General features: G+C 43.0%; 1 protein-coding gene across 1 annotated transcript in view; it reads right to left on the reverse strand.

Moving 5' to 3' along the window:
• PTCHD1 (patched domain containing 1) overlaps window positions 1–20,126 on the reverse strand; it is a 55,653-nt gene that overhangs the window by 12,585 nt on the left and 22,942 nt on the right. Inside the window, exon 2 of the mRNA XM_045805007.2 lies at window positions 6,010–6,670. Coding sequence (XP_045660963.2) covers window positions 6,010–6,670 — 661 coding nt within the window. The remainder of the gene's footprint in view (window positions 1–6,009; window positions 6,671–20,126) is intronic.

The following is a 20,126-nucleotide window of genomic DNA, read 5'->3' on the forward strand; positions in this document are numbered from 1 at the left end:
GCACTATATAAAATTGGTGTCTGTAAATGGGGCCCACAGTATATGCTACGGTCATTGTGTAATATCTTTACATGTAGGAGACATATGTAATATATAAATATATTTCATACATGTCATATCCATATTTTATATATTTACATGTAAAATGTGTGAATATATCTATATAATAGGAGAATATATAGTATGTATATTCAAATATTCAAACGATATATACTATATAATGTTATAAACACATGAAATATATATGCATGTGAACTTACTGCATAATATATCATATTACATGACATATAATATACTGATGTGATATATACTATGCACCCACACAACACACACACACACACAATAAATAGGCTGATTTGAAAGTTATTTTACTGGTGAGGAAGAGAAATGCTAGTGCTACTACACCATCAATGCAGAGAAGAGGCTGGAATCCCTCTCTTATGTTCCATCTACATTTTGGTTCTTGGCTGCTGAAGTAGCCTAGGTGAAATGCAGGATTTCCTTGACAATGACCATGTATCTGCTTGCATTGTGAGCTCCTATAGACCCGTTTGGTCACTACTATCTGATCCTAGCAGTGACTTTCTGAGATGCTGGTCCAAATGCAACACTAAACTAGGTATTATTCTTCACAGTCTGTTTTTACCAGCTCAGTGTCCTGATGTTGCCTTCTGCCACCTGACCTTTGTAAAATCTGCCTTTCTCCCTCTCCCTAGACTAGGTGGGGCTAGACCACCCAGAGTATACCAGGAGACCAGGTCAAAGAGGAAGTGTCACTGCATTCCTCTGCCTTACTTGATCTCTGCATTCCTGGACCTGCCCCCTCAGTCCTGTTCTTGTCCTCCTTTACAGTTAAGAATAGAACAATAAAACATGTTTTGTTCCATCCCTGCAGACCTATTTCTCCCCACCCACCCCTTACTGGAATATGATTGGTGGCATAATAAAAGGGTGAGAACTACCCACAAAACTAGATTGCATAATATCCTTATAAATTAGTCCCCAAATGACCATCAGTCATTACAAAAAAGATATCCAGGGAAAAATTTTTGAAAATATTGTATGGAATTACTGTCTTGTTTTAAATCAGATGTAAACAAAACTGAGAACACTAAAACCCTTATCAACCGGGGTTTTTTTCTCCACAAATTACTGAGTCAATTAGTGATTTATATCTAAGCAGAGTATTTCCACAACATTCTACTCCATCGTGTAGACTGTCATATTGTTGCAAATAATGGACTTCTACAGTAATGTATTAGGTTGAACCATAAGAAATTACTGCTTTGTAGTTCCAAAATGGCTGGATATTGGTACCAATTGGTACCAATAGGTCAAAAATAGTTGACTACTGGCAATTTCCTATGGTTTGAACTTTATTTTTATCTGGCTGATTTCCCCACCCCATGTGTCCCATGACTTTAGAAATATACCAGAATGGGGCGCCTGGCTGGCTCAGTTAGTAGAGCATGTGACTCTTGATCTGGGGGTCCTGAGTTTCGAGCTCCACATTGTGCACAGGGGTTACTTAAAAAAGAGAGAAAGAAATATACCAGAATACTCAACTGGAAGGCAAAACCTTTCGCGTTTGCTTGAGTTTAGAGCAAAAATAATTAAAAGTTCTGATTTTTCAGAACTAAATGTCCTGCACAAGAACTTTCACCACTTTAAAGCCTGAGCTCCGTATACTGCATCATATTCCAGGTGGCATCAAATGAGAACAAATTCTTGGAAAACTGAACCTGATCTTCTGGTTTCTGCTAAATACAGATAATCTTAGAATATACCTGAAAGGAACCAAACGCCCCTGCTATTATTCTCCTCCTAGCACTTAATTACATCCTTTCTTCCTTTCCCACCCTTCAATTTGAGAATTCAGAAGGAAGAGGGCACCCCGGATGTGGCACTGACCTTCTCAAAAGTCCCAAACATTTGAAAGGGCTGTGAATCCCTAGTAGCTCACTCTGATTGTATAGTAGTTATCACTCTGTGTTGTGAAAGGGCTTGAAGAATATTTTTCTTGAAGAATTTTTTTTTGTCTCATCTGATTTCCATGGCTCTTGTATCTTGATAAATGCAAAGCAACCCTTATAAATTAGATTACCGCATACAAACTAAACTCTCTTTCACTACAACTTCAGTTCTCCCCTTTCAGCTGGTCAGAATGTACATGAAGCCACAAGCGTTCCAGCCTTCTGTTCCCTTCTATATTCTCCAGCATTCCATTCCCTTCCTGATTTGTGTCTGACCAGGAAAGCTGTGGAAATTATAAGCCTGTAAAGAGAGCTTGCATGCACAGTCTTTGCCAATTTCTTAAATCATAGCCAACTGGAGGACAATGGTGTAAATCCTCATCCTTTAAAGGAAGTTCCATAACGGATTAAAATGATGAGTGTCCTATGTTTATAAATGGCAGTTCAAGTACTTCAGTACCTGATATTAATATAGTTTGGAAAGAAAGGGTAGTACTTTATGTGTAATGGGTATGGAGGAGATAAACTCTTCTCCAAGTTTATAGTAACTAAAAAATGTCAATGGGCATTTATAATGCGGTAGACCTTTAAGGATTTCAGCTCTAAATAAACTGATCTGACTCATATGGACAGGGGTTTTGGCAGAAGTGGGATTGTCTAATATGCATGACACTGATTAAAAACATTCTAAATCATGATGTATCTATGCTTACATCATTGCCAAAATGATTCATCTGTGTAGGATATATTCTTATTGCCAGAGATGTCACGTATCGTCTTGGCTAGAAACACACAGTCACATCCCATTATGGCGAACTCTCAGAGTTTATCCAAATTCTTTCCTATTCTGGAATTTTGTCAGGTTAATACTGCTTGACACACGTGGTCTTAAAATTTTCCATTCTAAATCTACTGCCATTTTGGCATTTGGCTGGATCTGGCCTTATGTGACCGGCATCACACTGAGAATGTTTAGTTTGCTGAATTTTAAATATGATGTTTACCACAGTATAGACCTGTTATTGGCCAAGGAAATATCTGTATTAGAGTCTTTTTTCTAAGATACTTTTCCTTTTAAATGAGGCCATATAGTTTGAAATTTTTATTTGATATTGTATTTATATAACATGGAAAATCAAGAGGTTTTGCTTAAATCTTAGTTTAGGCATAGCCATTTTATGTTATAGACAGGCAAATTTTAAAACTGGACAGTTTATTGACTCATAGTGCAGAACCCTTAGCACTGCATTTCTTCCTGGTCATTTGAAATATTTATTGGTGTTTTGAGACTGGTCATCAAAAATCCAGAATTAAACATGGGCCCTAAATGCAACATTTATGAACATGCTCTTGCCTATATTTCATTTTATAATCAAATTCTGAAAACAAAGAGTTTATCTGTGAAACACAGGAGGGTGACCATCCTAAATCCAGGCACTATTGGCTTTATGAGCATATTAAGCACCCATTACATGGTGTGAAGTATTTATTGCAGATGGGCCCTAGCTACTAAAATGCACAGCTTCCTTTCATGTTGTGACTAAGTAATTTGAGATCTCTTTGGGCTGAAAATGCACAGAAAGGTTACATTCTGATTGTCAGCAGGGAAAACTGCCACCAAATCAATGCATTAACTTTCCTCACAAGTTGCAAACAAGGGAGTATTGGGTACCTGCGGTGCTTGGTCTCTTTCACCACAAACGCCAGATTTTTCTGAATTGAACTCTGACGTCAAGTTCAGTGATCTTCGGTCTCTGTGGAGTTGCAGCGCTACTATTTCTGGATTTGTTTTCTAAGGCCACTTCTCGGGTAACAGTGTCCAATCTCTTACATCCTTCCTTGCACCGATCCTAGCTGGTATATTCCTTTTTGTGCTGACTTTGATTTATGATGTTTAAAACTTCATTAGGAAGTATAAAAAAGGTTTAAGAAATCTTAAATATCATAAATTGGTTTACTTAATAAAATTAATTTAGAGAAGTTTCAAATGTTCCATTTCATTTTACTTGGTGAATTGATTTTTTTTTGTGAGGTTAATGTTAAGTTTTGACTATTGCTATGTTGTTTTACTTAAAAATCATTTTAAGAAGCTCTAAATATTGAAGTTTTATTTTACTTAGCGCAGTTAGTTTTTAGGAAGCTTTAAATACTATACCATAATTTGGGCTCACGGAGTGTCATCAAACCTGCGCCAGTAGTCCTTTTTCTAGTTCTGACATTCTTTCTTCTTGATCTTAAAAACCCACTGTCTCCCTTCAGTTCCCCACTCCTTCCATATTCCTGTTTTTTCTTCCTCCCACAAAAACAATGACAACAAAAACCACTACATTTTTAAAATGAAAAGTTAAAAAATAAAACCCAAGCATGGGACTAATCATGGGCAAAACATCTTCATTTCAAGAAACCTTGACTCAAGCCTCCATGGAAGCTACTACCCAGTTGCACTGAGTCTTCCAGGAACTGCCGTGGAGCCCACCATCGGTGCACATCATATTCTTGGGGTTCAAGAGGCAAGTTATGCTGCCTTCTTAACGGACTGAATTCAGGAGGAAGTATGGCAGCCCCCTTCTCTGTTGTGTTTGGCAGCGATGAGCAAAGTGACCTGGTGAATGTGTGACTTGCTTGGTCTCCGCAGGGCCCCCTTTCCCAGGAGCTACCATATATGTTTTTATTGCCCAGGTCCGCACTCCCACAGGCCTCAGAGCATGGAGGGCAGCATGTCATTCCGCGACCTTGCAGCACTGCCACCCTGCTTATCATTTAACTGAAAGGCAGCTGAGATCTCCTGAGTAAATTCTTTTCTTTCCTTTTGCTACCCCCCAACAGGGCATTAGGCATTCTAATAAACTCAGTCATAGTTCTTCCTCATTCAGTGAAAAATGCCACTTCATTAGTCATGTCAGTATCTGATTCCAAATGACATTTTAATTTTGCTAAAGGAATTGATGAGAAGTGGCCACAGAAAAGGGAGAAGGAGAGAAGGAAGCCCCTGGAACACTCGGCCCACAGGAACCCTGCCATCAGGCTTGCTGGGTATGCCATCTTCCATACCAGATGAACAGAGCAACTGATGTTGTATTATAACCACTCTGGCTTTGTTTTCACCATTATCTCTATCAGGAAATTCTTGCAGCCCCTAAGAGAGAATATACTGGGATTCTTACAGCATCATTTTAAATGATGAGTTTATAGCAAGGACAGGAAAAAAGATACCTTCTTATTTATTTCTCACTTGTTGCTTTCAAAGTTCTTGTACATTTATCATGTCCCTTTTTGTGATACTCACATCCATTCCATCCATAGGGTGGGGAAACGGAGGGTAGCAGACCCTGTCAGAGCCCAACCCATGTGCCCTCCTATTCACTATTCCGGAGCTCGTGGAAGGCTTCTCATGACAAATACCATCCACCTGGAGGATTTCTGGGGCTGCAGGAATGTGCTCAGTCTTCCCCGGGGAGAGTCGTTAATGAATCATACACAGGGTTTCTGGGTACATGGCCCAGCTTGCAGCTTCCTCACCCCTCAAGGAGGATCTCTCTGAGGTGTGTTCTGTTAAGTTTCCCAAAGGTCCCCAGTGGGATTGAGCCACCAGAGCCTAAAACAGTAACCTGTCCATTAACATAGCCTGAATTTTCTTCCTTCCCTGACTCATGTTCTCACTCTCACGCTGGGGCTTCCTGGGCTCACCTCCCAAATTAATGACTTATATCTAAATCCTTGTCTCAGGGTCTGCTTCTGGGGAAGCCCCACCTAAGACACTGGGGCACCAGAAGAGATTAACATCTGCTAAATGCCACACCGCTACTTACTGGAGAACCAGGGCTAGGACCCAGGGCTTGGGACTTCTGGCACATTTACCAAATAAGTTTGCCCCTTGCCAATGGCCAGCACATTATAGAACTGGTCCCAGGACTTTTAGGCAAAAGGAAGACACGATTAAGGAAACAAAGTTGTTGGATGGCTACTCCTTGCCGTTTAGGAACCCAGTCACCACCAGCAGCAGGAGGAAATAAAAAAAATGAAGGGCAGTAATTACCTAGCATGACGAAAGGGACTCCCAGGAAGGTGGAATTGTATTTCCCACCAGTAAGATTGATGATCCCGGCCGCGGTGAGAGTGGCCAGGGTTATGGTCACCAACCCGAGCAGGCCCAGCCAGGGTTTGCTGCGGACGCAGTCCTGCATAGAGCAGCACAGGATGGCCATGGTGACCACCAGGATCAGGCTGGTGACCAGGTAACGTTCCGATACACGGCTGGTCTTCTGGAAATCTTCCCTCAGTGAGGAGGACGTGTAAGGGTACATTTTGACTTTGCTGTTGGATTTCTGAAACAGTCGGACAGTGTCGCAGAAGCTGGACTCCCACCTCTCAGCCACCATGTCATTGAGACTGTTGATTGACTGCAGGTAGTAGGTGAGCTGGACGGCCTCTGCGGATTTTACCCGGTCCTTGCTGTGCACAGTGACGCCTCCAAGCTGGTGTCCGTTGTACACTGCCCTCCCGTCCTTTAAGTGAGTGATTGGGTATGTGATAGCAAAATTGGTCCGGTTGGTGGCCCGAGCATTCTTTAGCTCCTCCAGAACATGCACTATGTCATCCACGATGCAAGTCTTATCATTATTCAGGATACATATGTGGGCGAACGTGTAATTAAAACCAGGCCTTGGAACCTGGATCCTGGTCACAGCAGCATGCAACTATGGGAGAAAAAAATGAAAGTCAGTTTATTACCCAAAACAAGACATCAATGCATGACATTAGCTCTGTGGATTCAAATATCTCCTTTTGGGGTGACGGAGTCACTTGTGTCATCTCCAAGCTAAAGAGTTCAAATGAAATGTTATAACCTTACGATAGAAATAGGTAGTAAGGATGCAAAACTAGCATCAGCACCACCTGGGAACTTGTCAGAGATGAAAATTTTCAGGCTCTACCTCAGACCTGGTAAATCAGAAATCTCTGGAGTGGGGCCCAGAAATCTGGGTTTTCACAAGCTCCCCAGAGGATTCTGATAAAGGCATGGTTTGAGAAGTGCTGGGTTAAAGCACCAGCATATTTCCACATGTTCTCTTCTTTATTTGTGACTCAGTTGGTTTATAAATGTCTGAAAGTCTCACACACAACCACCATCTTGAAGATGTAATGTACCAAGTGAACTAAGGTACATGTCATGTGGAGGCGCATCCCCTCCTGCCAATTTCTAGGGCCCCTAAATGACTTCCCCATTCAATTCAGTCACTTGGTGCCATAAAAGACAAGAGGCTCACCTTGAGGGACTCATATTCTCTGGCTTCCCTCGTCTGCTTGTATGGGAAGGAAGACATAACTGCAAGAGTCTGGCTGGGTCATGCTAAAGGAGCACAGTGGGATTTATTCTAAACACCTCACCCCAAGTCAGATTTGCCATGTCCAAACTCTATACCCCGGTGATCAAAGTGGACACTGGGAATACAAGTGATCATTTAACAGGTCCTACCATATGCCAGGCACAGTTCTAGGCCTTTTATGCAGATTAACCTATTTCACCCTTACAAGAAACTATGATGTAGATACAAGTACTAGGCTCATTTTACAGATGAGGAAACTGAGACATGGTTGCTTGCCAAGGTCACACACATAGTAAAAGAGAGAGCTAGGTTATCCCAGGCAGCCTGGCTCTGGAGCTTGTGCTCCTAGGCCCTGACCACAGACCTCTAGGTTAACGATGCTGGTAGTTGAATCAAAGTTCTTGCTAGTAACTAATGGTAAATTGGTGCTTGCTCTGCCCACGTGCTAAGGTGGCCTAAAAACCCCAAGTGCTCAAGTTCCGATATGTAGAAGCATATGTACTCTACAGTCTACGGTGAGAAAATAAGGCCTTTTCTCTGTAAAATGTGCCCAGTCTGCAACATGAGGCCAGTGGTAGACATGTAATTGAGTGTGAAGTAAATGAGTGTGCCTGTGCTTGGCACCTGAGTGGGCTCTCACAGGAGCAGAGGTAGCCACTGTGTATCTGATGAATGAAGAAAAACATTTCATATGTAAAGGGAATAACGTTTAACATCCAATTGCCACACCATGACTGTGCCATTGTAACTCATAACCTTCTGAGCGTCTCCATGACCCTGATGTATTTTCTCTTAAATCTGCTCTAGATAGATTATTTGTGAAGACAGTTTGCTGTGCATGTGCCAGGATGAGTGGGATATTTATTATGCTTTTTGAAAATGTCGGAGGGGTACCAGCTGTCAAAGTCCTTTAGTTAGCACAGAGCAGGAGTTGTTAATCCTAATTCTCAGTGCACCCTCAGGTTCAGGAAACACTTCACCATATTATGTTTGGCTGAAATAATTTTGAATTCTTTCCTACACACACACACACACACTCGATCACCCAGAGATACCTAAGAGATTATTTTCACAAAACTCTTACCATATGCTAAATTTTTGCTTTGGTGCTTTGGGATTAATGATGAGCAAAATGTCTCCAATGATTTTAAACTTTGAGTGTGTCTTTTTATCCATTCTTCTCTAAGTATGGCCCAGTGAATTTTGATTAAAAGAACTTATAACTACAAAAAAATCGCAAATATAAAGTTATTTTAGGGGAGAGAAGAACTGAGAGGAATTTAAAGACAAGAGAAAGTTTTGATAAGTGTTGAAAGAAAGACTTTGGGGAAAGATTCAGAATAGGCTAGAAAAGGAGTGGTATTGAAAGCATGCATATGTGTAATATTTAGTGTATTGTTTGTTCCTATGAACAGTCTAATAAATCTCCCTTAGAGTGATTACTAAATATGTCAAGAGAAAAAGATTGCCAAATAAGATGGTGTTAAGCCACAGGGCTGAACCCAGTTATAGCAGGGGGATATTTTCCATCCATTCTCTAAGGCGACTATTTAGTGATCTGCCAACTCTGCAGATCTGCTGCTCTGATCCCTGGGACCATAGACTGACTAAAGCAGACACTCTGTTAACTCTTGTACCACCAGATCATGGGAGGGAGACTTGGGAAAGGAGACCTTAGTGAAGTTTGAGAAGGAACGTTTCTTTATTCTCAGCACCAGAGCTGCCATGAGATCCAGCTTCTTTGAATTTCCAATGGAGAGGTGGGTAGAGCATGTGTCACTCTTGCTTCTGAGTGGCAGGGAGCTGCTGAGTGACAAAGCATCCAGAGAGGAGGTGTTGGCTGAGGCCACCCACCTGGCAGGAGGTGTCTGTGGGATTCTACTGTGGGATTAATGGTGAGAGGATAATAAGAGGCATGGAGAAGAACTGAAACTCCACAGTTCTGACCTCTGGTTCTTGTGACTGTGTATCAAGTACACATATAATGTACTCTTGGCCGTCTGCATGGCCATCAGCAGGTACACTGCACTTGCTACCTGGATATCACCCTGTGTAGGGTTTTAGAATGCCTTGATTTACTTTTCCTAAGGGAGCCTCACTTAGAACAGCAGACACATTAGTAGGTGTTCTTAGATATATTCCCAGGGGAAAAAGGAAGCCAGAGATTGAATCTATGCTCTCTTTTTTTTTTCCTGTATACTTACTTTAAATTTCTGCACTGGGAAAGGAAGGTGAAAATGATGACAGGTTAGTTTATGGTGACTTCATCTTTGCCTTTAAATTAATGTTTTCTCTTGGGGCCAGAAAGGGAAAGCAAGTCAGGAAAACATCAAAGCATGATAGTGAAATCATGACTAAGACACCTCCGTCCACGAAATGGACAACCTCCAGCCACACAAGCTTATTACTGAGCTTCGTAAGAGACCCTCAGGAAAATGGAAAAGGGAAAGTGACACAAAGTAATAGTCCTGACCCTTAATATAGTCTGAATCTGTCATGTGAATCAACACATAATCCATGTTTCCATAACTATGTATTATTCACTCAACACACATTCAGTAAATACTCTTCAAATCACAGAAGAGATACAAGATTCAAAACAAAGGGAATATTCTAACAGTAGACAATGCCAAGCACTTTGTAGTAGGAAAGCCCAATCCAATGTCAATCCTGATCACAATATTTTCTATTCTGTATTTGCTGCCAAAGAGGCCAGAACTGAATGTTAATTGAGATTCATTCCCGGGCTCTGAACATACCATTTCAATTGTTAGTTTCTTTGCTCTCATCACCCCTCAGGTTAAGAATGATGATAGTAATAGTAACTAGTCTGCTAAGTACTTTCTTTACAATTTTAAACATTTATTTAGTATGACTCAATGGAAACGATTAAATGATTATCCTCATTTTATAGCTGGAGCAATTGAGGCCCCAAGGATATCAGTAGCTCACCTGCACTGACCCAGTGAGTGAAGGGCGGAGGTAGGATCTTGAGGGCAGCAGGATGTGTGGCCCAAGACCAGCACAACTTTGACTGAAGACTAAGAGGATTTGGGGAGGGGTGAAGTGCTGTCAGCTCGACCGGTTCATGTGACTGGCTGTGGCTGTGACTGAGCTGTGGGATGGCCATACTTGGGGGATCTGGGGCCCATTAAGAGAGACTAGACATAATCCTAAGAGCCAAACCTCATCTGTAGATGGCAGCATTACGTGGCAATATTAACAGGTAGTGAAGGGGATGGGCTTGGAGCTTACTGACTTTTCTTTTTCTCCACCCAGCCTCTGTAGTTGCCAAATAAAACTTTTCATAGACAGGCTTACCAACAAGAAAGGCTGTGGGACACAATGAAATCCAGTAATGAGAAGTTTTGGCTTCAAGTCTGGCTTCTGCTGCTTCTGCTGCTTCCGTGGGAGTGTCAGAGACCCTAGGAATGTCATTCCTTCAGGTCGCAGATTTATCAGTAAAAAACAGGTGGTTGGTTTAGCTAATCTTTACAGACAGACCCTTTTGGTTCTAACACGACATAATTCTAAGATGAATGACATCCGCATACTGTACGATCAGATGCAGGGTGAGAGAAAGTAAACTTCATAAATATCAATTTGAGATTTATTATAGCTGCTTGAAGTATGCTTTTCCAACACATTGAAGTTCTTTTTAGGTCAATAACAGATCTGATAGTAGATGAAACCCAGAAAGAAAACCACAGGGTAGGGAAAATAGGTTTACTAAAAAAAAAAAAAAAAAAAAAAAGACTCCCTTCTCTGAGTGATTTCCCGTTCTGGGGAGGCACTGGCTCTTCTAATCCCCTTCTGCCAGAGCCTGGGACAAAGCCAGTGTGGGCTGCCGGTCACGACAGGCCAGAGTCTAATTTCCTCTCTGCCTCTCCTTGGCACACTCAGATCTTCCTCAGAAGACAGCAGGGGCACCTTGTAGAGAGTACAGAAGGGATCTGGGAGGAAGGAAGTGTCTGCTCCTGAGTGGTGATTAACATAGGAAAAATACCTGTGGGTCCACAGGATCTTCTACAATACCTTTCAGCTCCTCTTTGTATTTGTTTTTTATTGAAAAGGGGGAGAGTCAAGGCCAGAAGGCCACTCTGCCAGGCAGGGCAATTAACGGGCTCTGGGAGCAGCATCAAGCTGTCCCCAGCAACCTCACCTGTGAGGAGAGACTGGCAGGAGGTGAGGGTCCCCAGCTCCCTAGGGAGAATCAGTCTGATGACCCACCTTTATCAGCTGTCTTCCTTTCTTTGCCTCGCCTTCCTACCACCTCCTTCTGCCTGTCACAGATAGGCTGCACTCATTAAAACAACAATTTTTTTAAAGACTGTATTTTTAAGGAATCTCTACACCCAACGTGGAACTTAAACTTACAGCCCGGAGATCAAGAGTCTGCTGCTCTATCTGCTGAGCCAGCCAGCCGGGCACCCCCATTAAAACACTTTAAAGAGGGAGGTATTTAGTTAGCTTTTCTAACTTACGTCATTTGTCCCCAAGTAATCACCTTCAAAGTGACGCTAAATCAAAATTGCTTTAAAAATGCTTTCAAGGAATATCTGGTTTTCACCCCCAAGTGAAATCTTTTCTTCGTTGAATCCCTCCAAATTCCACATCTTAATCTGGGTCTATATCCTGCGACTGTAAATGGGTAAGAACTGACTGGCAAGGGATCCTCACCCAGGACACGAGAAAACACCTTGAAGTGGATGGACCTGGTCTCAGCAGTTCATCAATTACGCTAGCTCCCTTGGTGTTATGTTCTGTCTTTGCATGATCTCACTCTCACCCACTCTCTTTCCTCTTCTTTTAATAGAAATGCATTACATCAGAACACCAGAAGTCGCAAGTTGGGGATTGTTACTGTGATTCATTTGTAGTGCAGCCAAAAGCAAGTTAGTCATCCCTTAATAAGTGAACAGAAATATCATTCTGCCTTTGAAACATTACATGTTTGGAGGACACCAAATTTAAGCTGTGGATGTAGCCAAACAAGTGACTATCTGTCTACACGCTTCTTCTACACATGTGTGCCCAGTGTCGGCCTGACCTGCTCTAGTGTCAAATGACAAATGGGTACCTCTATCAATACTGCAGTGTCGTGGACCTCTGGGAGAGTTGGATGTGTCTGTTGTTCTCCTTGCTTTACCACCAGGGGGTAAACACTCTTGTTGCTGATGTTGACACTAAAAAGCAGGCAAGAGAGCCCCACATTGTAATTCCCCAAACAGGCTGTTTGTCTTTACAGCCTTGGCTGAAAAAGCAATGCAGCTTTCAATCTGAAGCAAATAAATCTGAGATTTTAGAAACAAAAAACAGTAATGATGAAGGAAAAGGCAAGTATAATATCTCCTTGCAACTTTGGCCCAGTTCCATGTTGGTCTGGAGGAAAAGACAATGTGGTGAGGCAGAGGTCTGGTAACCTCTATTTCCATAGTCTGGGGAAAATTTTCATGCAGTCTTAATTTAAAAAATTCCTTGACAGCATGAAGACCCCTGGAAAAGTGTTATGTTCAACTTTCTCATTAAAGTGGTTATCTTTTAATCCCATTGTCCTCACTTGACTTTCCTGGTCAGGATTAAGCTCCGGGTGAGCAAGTTTGTGGGTCATGAGTTTTGCTAAGTATCTCTAAGAGCACAGGATGCTCTCAGGAGTGGGAGAATGTTAAAGCTGATTGGCCAAGAGGCAAAGAGAAGTCCCAAAGAGCCATATGCCTGGGGAATATACAACAACAGTTTTAGGATTTGGTCAGGAGAGCACAAATAACTCTTCAAGGGACAGGAAAAACAGAGTACTGAGGACATCCAGGTCTGGAAAATGACCGTGCACCTGAGTGGGAAGAGCACTGGATCAGGAGTCAAAAGACTTGAATTTAAATCCTTGTTTTGTGTCTTGCTGATCACATGAGTTAGATTTTTTTTTTTAAAAAATGAGCCTTCAAGAACATGTATCCTGCCACTTCCCTGCTCTAAACCCTCCAGTGGTTCCTCACGGCACTGAGAACCAATACCTAAGTCCTGACAGTGGCCAACAAGATGGTACACTGTCCTTGCTGACATCTTGGGGCTCGTATCTCCCCATGCCCTAGTCACATGGCCTCTCTCTTAATTCTGCTTGGCGTGCCCTTCCTCCACACAGCCTCGCTTCTTTTACTTCCCTGCTCAGAAGTAATCGGCTTCCTTGACCTCACCCCCCATTTTTAAAAAAAACAGTATCCCTCGTCATCACCATCATTTTTTCTCACGTCAAGGTTTTCATGGCACAAACTGTGATATGACGTGGCATTACACATCTCTCTGTTTCTTCATTCTGCTGCCCCCACTAGAACCCACATGCCGGTGGGTCTGTCTACTGGGTCTCCTTCTACATCTTTGCTACCTAGAACGGTTCCTCCCACCTATGCTCAGTAGTTATGGAGTGGACATGTGAATATAATACTCTTGTGAGTGACTGGATTTTAGTCTGTGTTGTGGGGCTTGAGGCAGGTCAAATGGAGTGATAGAGTGCGTGCATTTTGTAAACTCTAGAGGGCTATGCAAAGCTGACCGCAGTTCTCCTGCAGCGGGCAAGCACAGGGTGCTGTTTTTCCTGGTAAGTGTCTTACAGCCGTCCACAGAGGACCTAGAGTTGACTCCTGATCGTCCTGCGGGCCCTGATCTTTCCTGGATTTTGACAGTATCTTGTGCTTTAGTGGGAAGGACATGGGTTATGAGGTCAGAATGCCACAAGTGCAAATCCTGCCTCTGTTGGTGGTACCTATGGGGCCATAGCAGACACGGCTGGGCCCTGTCCCTGTCTTCTCACGACTTTGGTGCACACTGGCCCTCCTTCCAGCCTGATGCAGGAATACTAGGGCATTAACATACTATCTTAGTCCCAAGCAGCCTGGAGCTATGACTAAAAACAGTTTGTGTATAAATACTCCAGCTCCCTGTCCCTGAGGTGGGATGACTCCATTGCATGTGTTCCCCACTGGTTCCTGGAGTTTCCCGGCAGGATTAGGCTACTGTTGCCCTGAGGGTAACTAGCTTGACAGGGGCCCTATAACTTACTGCTTTTCTTCCCTGTTGTATGTTGCCATTCTCTGACCAGAGCTTCCTGGGATTGTCTTCCAGAGAGACTCCTCGTATTGAGTCCTTGACTCTGGGTCAACTTTTGGAGGAACCCAAACTAAGACAATGACTTTAGGCATTTAATTCCATTTCATTATTTGTAAAGTGGGGTCATAGGGTCATTAGGAGGATCAAGTGTGGGAAGATAGAAAAGGTGTCTGCCCTGGCCTTTATTATTGGATTAAGCCATATGAAATTGCCATAGTGTAGGTAACAAAGTGGTTCGGTGTTGACAATTTTATGTAGTTCACCTAACTGACCTTCAGTTGTTTCCCCCCTCTTGGCCCCTCTTCCTTTCCAAGGGTTCTGACAGAACCAGGGATCCCCTCGTTGGAGCACCAGACAATCTTATTTGGTTTCCAAGGTATAGTTTGGTGGTACCAGGACAGGCTTTTAGGAAAAAGACAAGAGTTCTGGGCTGGGAAAGATCTCACACATCCAAACAATGCTGTACAATGAGCCTCTGTGTGCAGCTGCAATTCACACTTGTAGCAGTTTCGGCTTGAGAGAAAAGAATGTAGAGCACCATAGAACCCACATCCCTGAAATATTTGAAACTGCAAATAATCATGATGTTAAATCTACAAAATCATGAAAAAGTGTCTCTATCAGATGAACTCTTTGGCAATTTTTTTTCCTTCCAATGATTTACTAAGTTTCTCATGAGCACTGAGTTTGAGAACAGTGTAAATTATGGCTGATAAAAGAAGAAACAAGAAAAAAGTTCCACCTAATGACATGGTAATGGCACTCCTGAATGATGGACTGTGAGCTTTCCGAGGCTGAGCATGTGATGTAGTTCATAAACGAGTGTATTACCTGATACTGCATTTTTTTCCACTGGAAATAATTTTTTTTTTTTGCGGTTTTGTTATCAAGCTTCTCTAACAAAACTACTGCCCTTAAGAATCACAGGAGTGACCCAGCCACTGCCCTTCTTTTCCGGATCTGCAGGGGCCTGACGGAGCAGACAGTCAAGGCTGTGATGGTGTCTGTGATTCACCTTGTCCGGGCCTTGACCCTTCTGGGAAGTGCTAACATTGCTGGCCTAATTTGGCTTGGGCACTTGGTAATTGTGTGATCCTGGACAATAAGTTGTAACAGCTCTCTGTGCCTCCGTTTCCTCATCTATAAAGTGGGGCCTAGAGGAACTATGAGGGGTACTATCTAGTAGGATTGCTGGAGGATAAATGAGAAACTGAATATGAACTTCTCAATATCATCTCTGACACATGAGTGGTACCCAGTATAGGTTTGTTAGCAAAAACAAAATGCCCCATTTCTATCCTCTGTTTTGCCTTGTCCCCCATGTTTTTTTTCCCTCTAACTGAACAACTGTTTCTCAGTTGTTCTTGAAAAGCATATTCAGTGAGATGTAAAGGTGACATATTTTTGCTCACATCTTCACTGAGAGACTGAGGGGTAGATGCATGCATCAATACACAGATTTGAAGAGAACAGCTGGGCTGTATGTGTTTAAAAGCTGGCACTCCCTAATTCCAGGATCAGCTCCAGCCTGACACCATCCCACCTTTCCCAGGTGAGCTGCCTGTTTCGATTACCACGCACATCAGACCAGGCAGGGAACTGTGGCAGAGGCAAAAGGAGGAAACTAAAAGGTTTGAAGAGCCTACTACTTGCTGGGTTTTGTGCAGAGAACACTGCATCTGTTACCTCATTTAATCCTCGTGGCAACTCAGGGAGGTAGATGGTACATCCACATTTGCAGGTGGGGAAACTGAGCCACAAGGAGCTTAAATAACTTGCCCCTAGTCTCATATTTAGGATGTGAATCAGCCCACGTTTAAATCCTGGGCTTGGAACATTGTCCCCTCATGGGAGTTCCTTTGGCAGAGTAAAGACTTCACACCCTAAGCTCTGTGCCTTGGTGATTGGGATATTGAGGAACCTATGGTTGGGTATTAGGCTTCAGCACAGTCTAGCCACAGTGGGAGATGTTTAGCAGCAGTTACGAATTGAAAGGGGTGGTGATGTAGCAAGGTCAAGAGGCTGAACATGATAAAGCAGCCTAGCAGAAGCAGCAAGACTCAAGTACTGAACACTGAGGCCCAGCCAATGCCGGCTATTTACAACAGAAACCTCAGGGAGAAGCCACAACCTTGTTACTAAAATGACAGGCATGTATGACTGGCTGAAGATGAAGAAGACAGATGTGTGAAGAGACGAGACTTTCATCAGTCCAAATAACATCCTTTCTGTCTTGCATGTTTCCTGTGTGACTGCCCACTTCCCGCCCCATGCATACACAGAAGGAAAAAGAGAAAAAAGTACTTTACAGAACGTACTAGTGGAAAGGGCTAGCAATTTGGGAATTTATTGCAAAACACTAGGCTGAAATTGGTGATACTGCAGGATGTGGGAATCACCACTCCCACAAGGCTGTTTAACACCAGAATATATATGCTCCGTGAGGGCAAGGAGTGTTTCACTGCATCTTGTATCCCTGGCACAGACAGGAAGCCCAACAAAGTACTGACTGAACTTTCTGTGTTTGTTCCTTCTTGCTGATTTATATTTTCTCTGGTGACATTGAATGATACTTCATTTGTACCCAAAGGCTACTGTGCTACATGCATATCATTTCCATCTTAAATAAACAGATGACATTGAATTTAGTCCTGTCGCTTACACACTGCAGACATAAATGGCTGATCTCATTAGATAAATGGATATGGTTAGACTATAATCTAAATATAAGAGCAGAGAAGCACTTTAGGTAGGAGATTGGGTACTGAAATAATTATGTATTATACTTAATTATAGAGTAGTTTGAATTTTTATTGTGTATTTGTTGGATTTCTGTTTTTGGAGGGGAATTCTTTTTAAATACAGAAAAGTTTAGAGACTAGTATAAAAACTCTCATGTACCTACATCCAATGTCATGTCTATTTGAAGATTCTGCCCACCCCCCATGTTAATGTTGTCAGTGGGTAGGGTGATCATATAATTTATCATCCAGACTGGAACACTTTTGAGAGTGCAGGAGGGCACTGTTAATTTCACAGAAACACTAGGCATGATGGAACCATCACAAGCAAAGCAGGATACTCTCCTTATCTATGAGTATCTCAGAGTATGTGAGCACTGATGTCACTTCATCCATTTATGCCTCCCAGTGGGCATGAGATGGCAGTCCTTTGGTTTGCAGACCCATCCCTGCTGATGGAACCTAGACTTTTACTATAGGTGATACTAACCCGTCATCAGACAGTCCTCCAGGAAAGGAATCTGGGAAAACTACTTCCGTCTCTACTTCCTACCCTCCCACCATTGCAACTTCCTTCCATGGTAAGGCTCTGATGTTTTGCAGAATTCAGCTCTCATGTAGCCCAGTTCTGCTCTCTAATGCAGAGGTGGAGTGCATCTATAGTGTCCTCAGAATATTCCATCTACCTGCCCTAGGCACACCAGCCCTGCTGGAATTGACAGATCGCTTCCACTCGGTTTTCTCAGTGACGTGGCTTCACCCAGCCAGGAGCAAAGATTGCTTTTGTGTGCAAAGATGTCACTCTGGGTGATTCTGCCTTGCATTAATGTTGGCAATGGCTCACAGATTTGGCTGATTACATTTTTCAAGGCTCACACATGTAAAGTCTGTGATGGGTCTCAGATGGGCAAAGGTGGGAGGCCAGAGCATTTTTGCTTTGTTGGGAAAAAGTCTTTTCCAGTTCATCACCAATTATAGCAACTAACCATTTACTCAACATGTATCAAGCGTCTACACTATGTTGGATATTAATAGAAGCCCTGGGAAGATAAAGAACATCAAGACAGTTTTACCCTGAAGAAACTAAAGAATCTAGCAGGACTTCAGGCAGAGTCTCAGAATTGGTTAGCACATGGAAACCACAAAATGAAGTAAAGTGTTATAGTTCCATGATAGAAGTAGCGAAAGGGTATAATGGGGCTAAAGGGAGACTAATGTGTTGGTGTGTGTGTGTGTGTACAGGTGCATGCGCACAGCACGTGTGTAGCAGTGGGAAGGGCACGGTGAAATACAGAGTTGGAGAGGAAATGGGGCCAGATGGGGGGAGATCTTCCTATTCACCCATTCAAGGAATATTTCTTAGTAGCTCTTAGTAAATCTTACATCAGGCTGTGTGAACAAGACAGGTAGGGCTCTGCCTTCACAGAGCATTCAAACTCTGAGAGATACAGAAAACAACAAGGCAACTACAAGATTTGCATAGAGTTCTAAGATGGGAGAAGTGGGAAAGGACATCTATGGCAGCCTTGCAGATACCAGGAAAGACTTCTTGGAGGAAGTGACTTACAAATTAGCACCTGAAGAATGAGGAGAAATTAACCACAGACAGAGGGTTGGCATGAGGGTATGGAACTGGTGGCGACACTATGAGCAAAGGCTGAGAGGCACAAAATGGATGTCGGGAAACAGAAGTGGTTCAGGCTGGTGGGAGAACACAGGAGAGCTGGAGGCAAACAACGTCCAAATCACACAGGGCCTTGTCTGCTAAACTTGAGAGACAGACTTTGTCCTGTAGGCAACTGGGAATCAATGAAGAGTTTCAAGCAGAGGATGAGATGATCAGAACTGTGGGCAGATTACTCTCTCTGCAGTGTGGTAGACAGCCTGGGAAGGCTGGAGAGCAGAGGCAGGGAGATGGGAAAGAAGGTCTGAACCACAGTGTACATATTGGCATGAAGGAGGCAGAACATTGACGTCTCTACCTTTTTAGAGATCTGGACGGATTAGCCCAGGGAGTAAGCGAGGTACTCAAATTTGATGACAATGTTTAGATCCATGGTACTGATTAAACATTCGAGCTGCATTTCCTAGGTTTGGTCTTAATGTGTCATCTATCAATTGTGGATTTATTAATGTGCAGATCTAGCTGATGTGTGGCCTTGTACTTTTCTGTATGTATGCTTCTAAACTGCAGTAATAGACCACACAAGTACAGAAGTTCTTGGCCAATTGCTTCAAGTTCCTCTGTAGCAGATGCACTTGGCATCCTACTCGTATCCTCTAGTGCTTACCTCTTGAGAGCACACCTGCCCGACTGCAAATGCCAGCACCCATGCTTCTTTGTCAGAGAGCCCACTTTGCCATCTGCTTGGCAAACCAGAAGTTCTGGGGCATTAACACCCCCTGGGAACAGACTTCAACCAATGACAGATGGGAGTTGGCATGGAAATGCCCAGTTTCCCTCCCCATGGGTGGGACTATTCATGGGTGAGTGTGTTTTAAATTGGTTCCCAGAGCTTCCCCAGTGGGGGTGTGCTCCATTTGCTTCCAGCCATGGCCAGCCTGATCACACACCCTGTTAGGCTCCTTCCCCTTTCTGTCTTGCTGCCCTGTCCCCCACCCCACTTCTGGTTGCCCTTCCCCTCCCAAACAAACTGCCTTTACTTGATTTGTTGTTTCAAGGTCAGCTTCTGTGGGAACCCAAAATAAGATAATGTCTAACAATGGTCAAAGCCTCTGGAATTAGAGTTTCCTACTGTTCACAAAACACTAAAGCATTCTAAAGCCAACTGCTCATTTCCTGTGTATTCAAATATGGTTATGTCAAAAAAAAAAGACTCTTAACTCTAGAGAACAAACTGATGGTTGCCAGAGGGGAGGTGGGTGGGTGGGTTGGGTGAAACAGGAGATTTGGATTAAGGGATGCACTTGTCGTGATGAGCACCCGGTGATGTACAGAAGTGTTGAATTGCTATATTGTGCAC

Source organism: Ursus americanus, chromosome X, assembly GCF_024610735.1.
Source record: "Ursus americanus isolate L20-20 chromosome X, mUrsAme1.1.p, whole genome shotgun sequence".
NCBI classification, from domain to species: Eukaryota; Metazoa; Chordata; class Mammalia; order Carnivora; family Ursidae; genus Ursus; species Ursus americanus.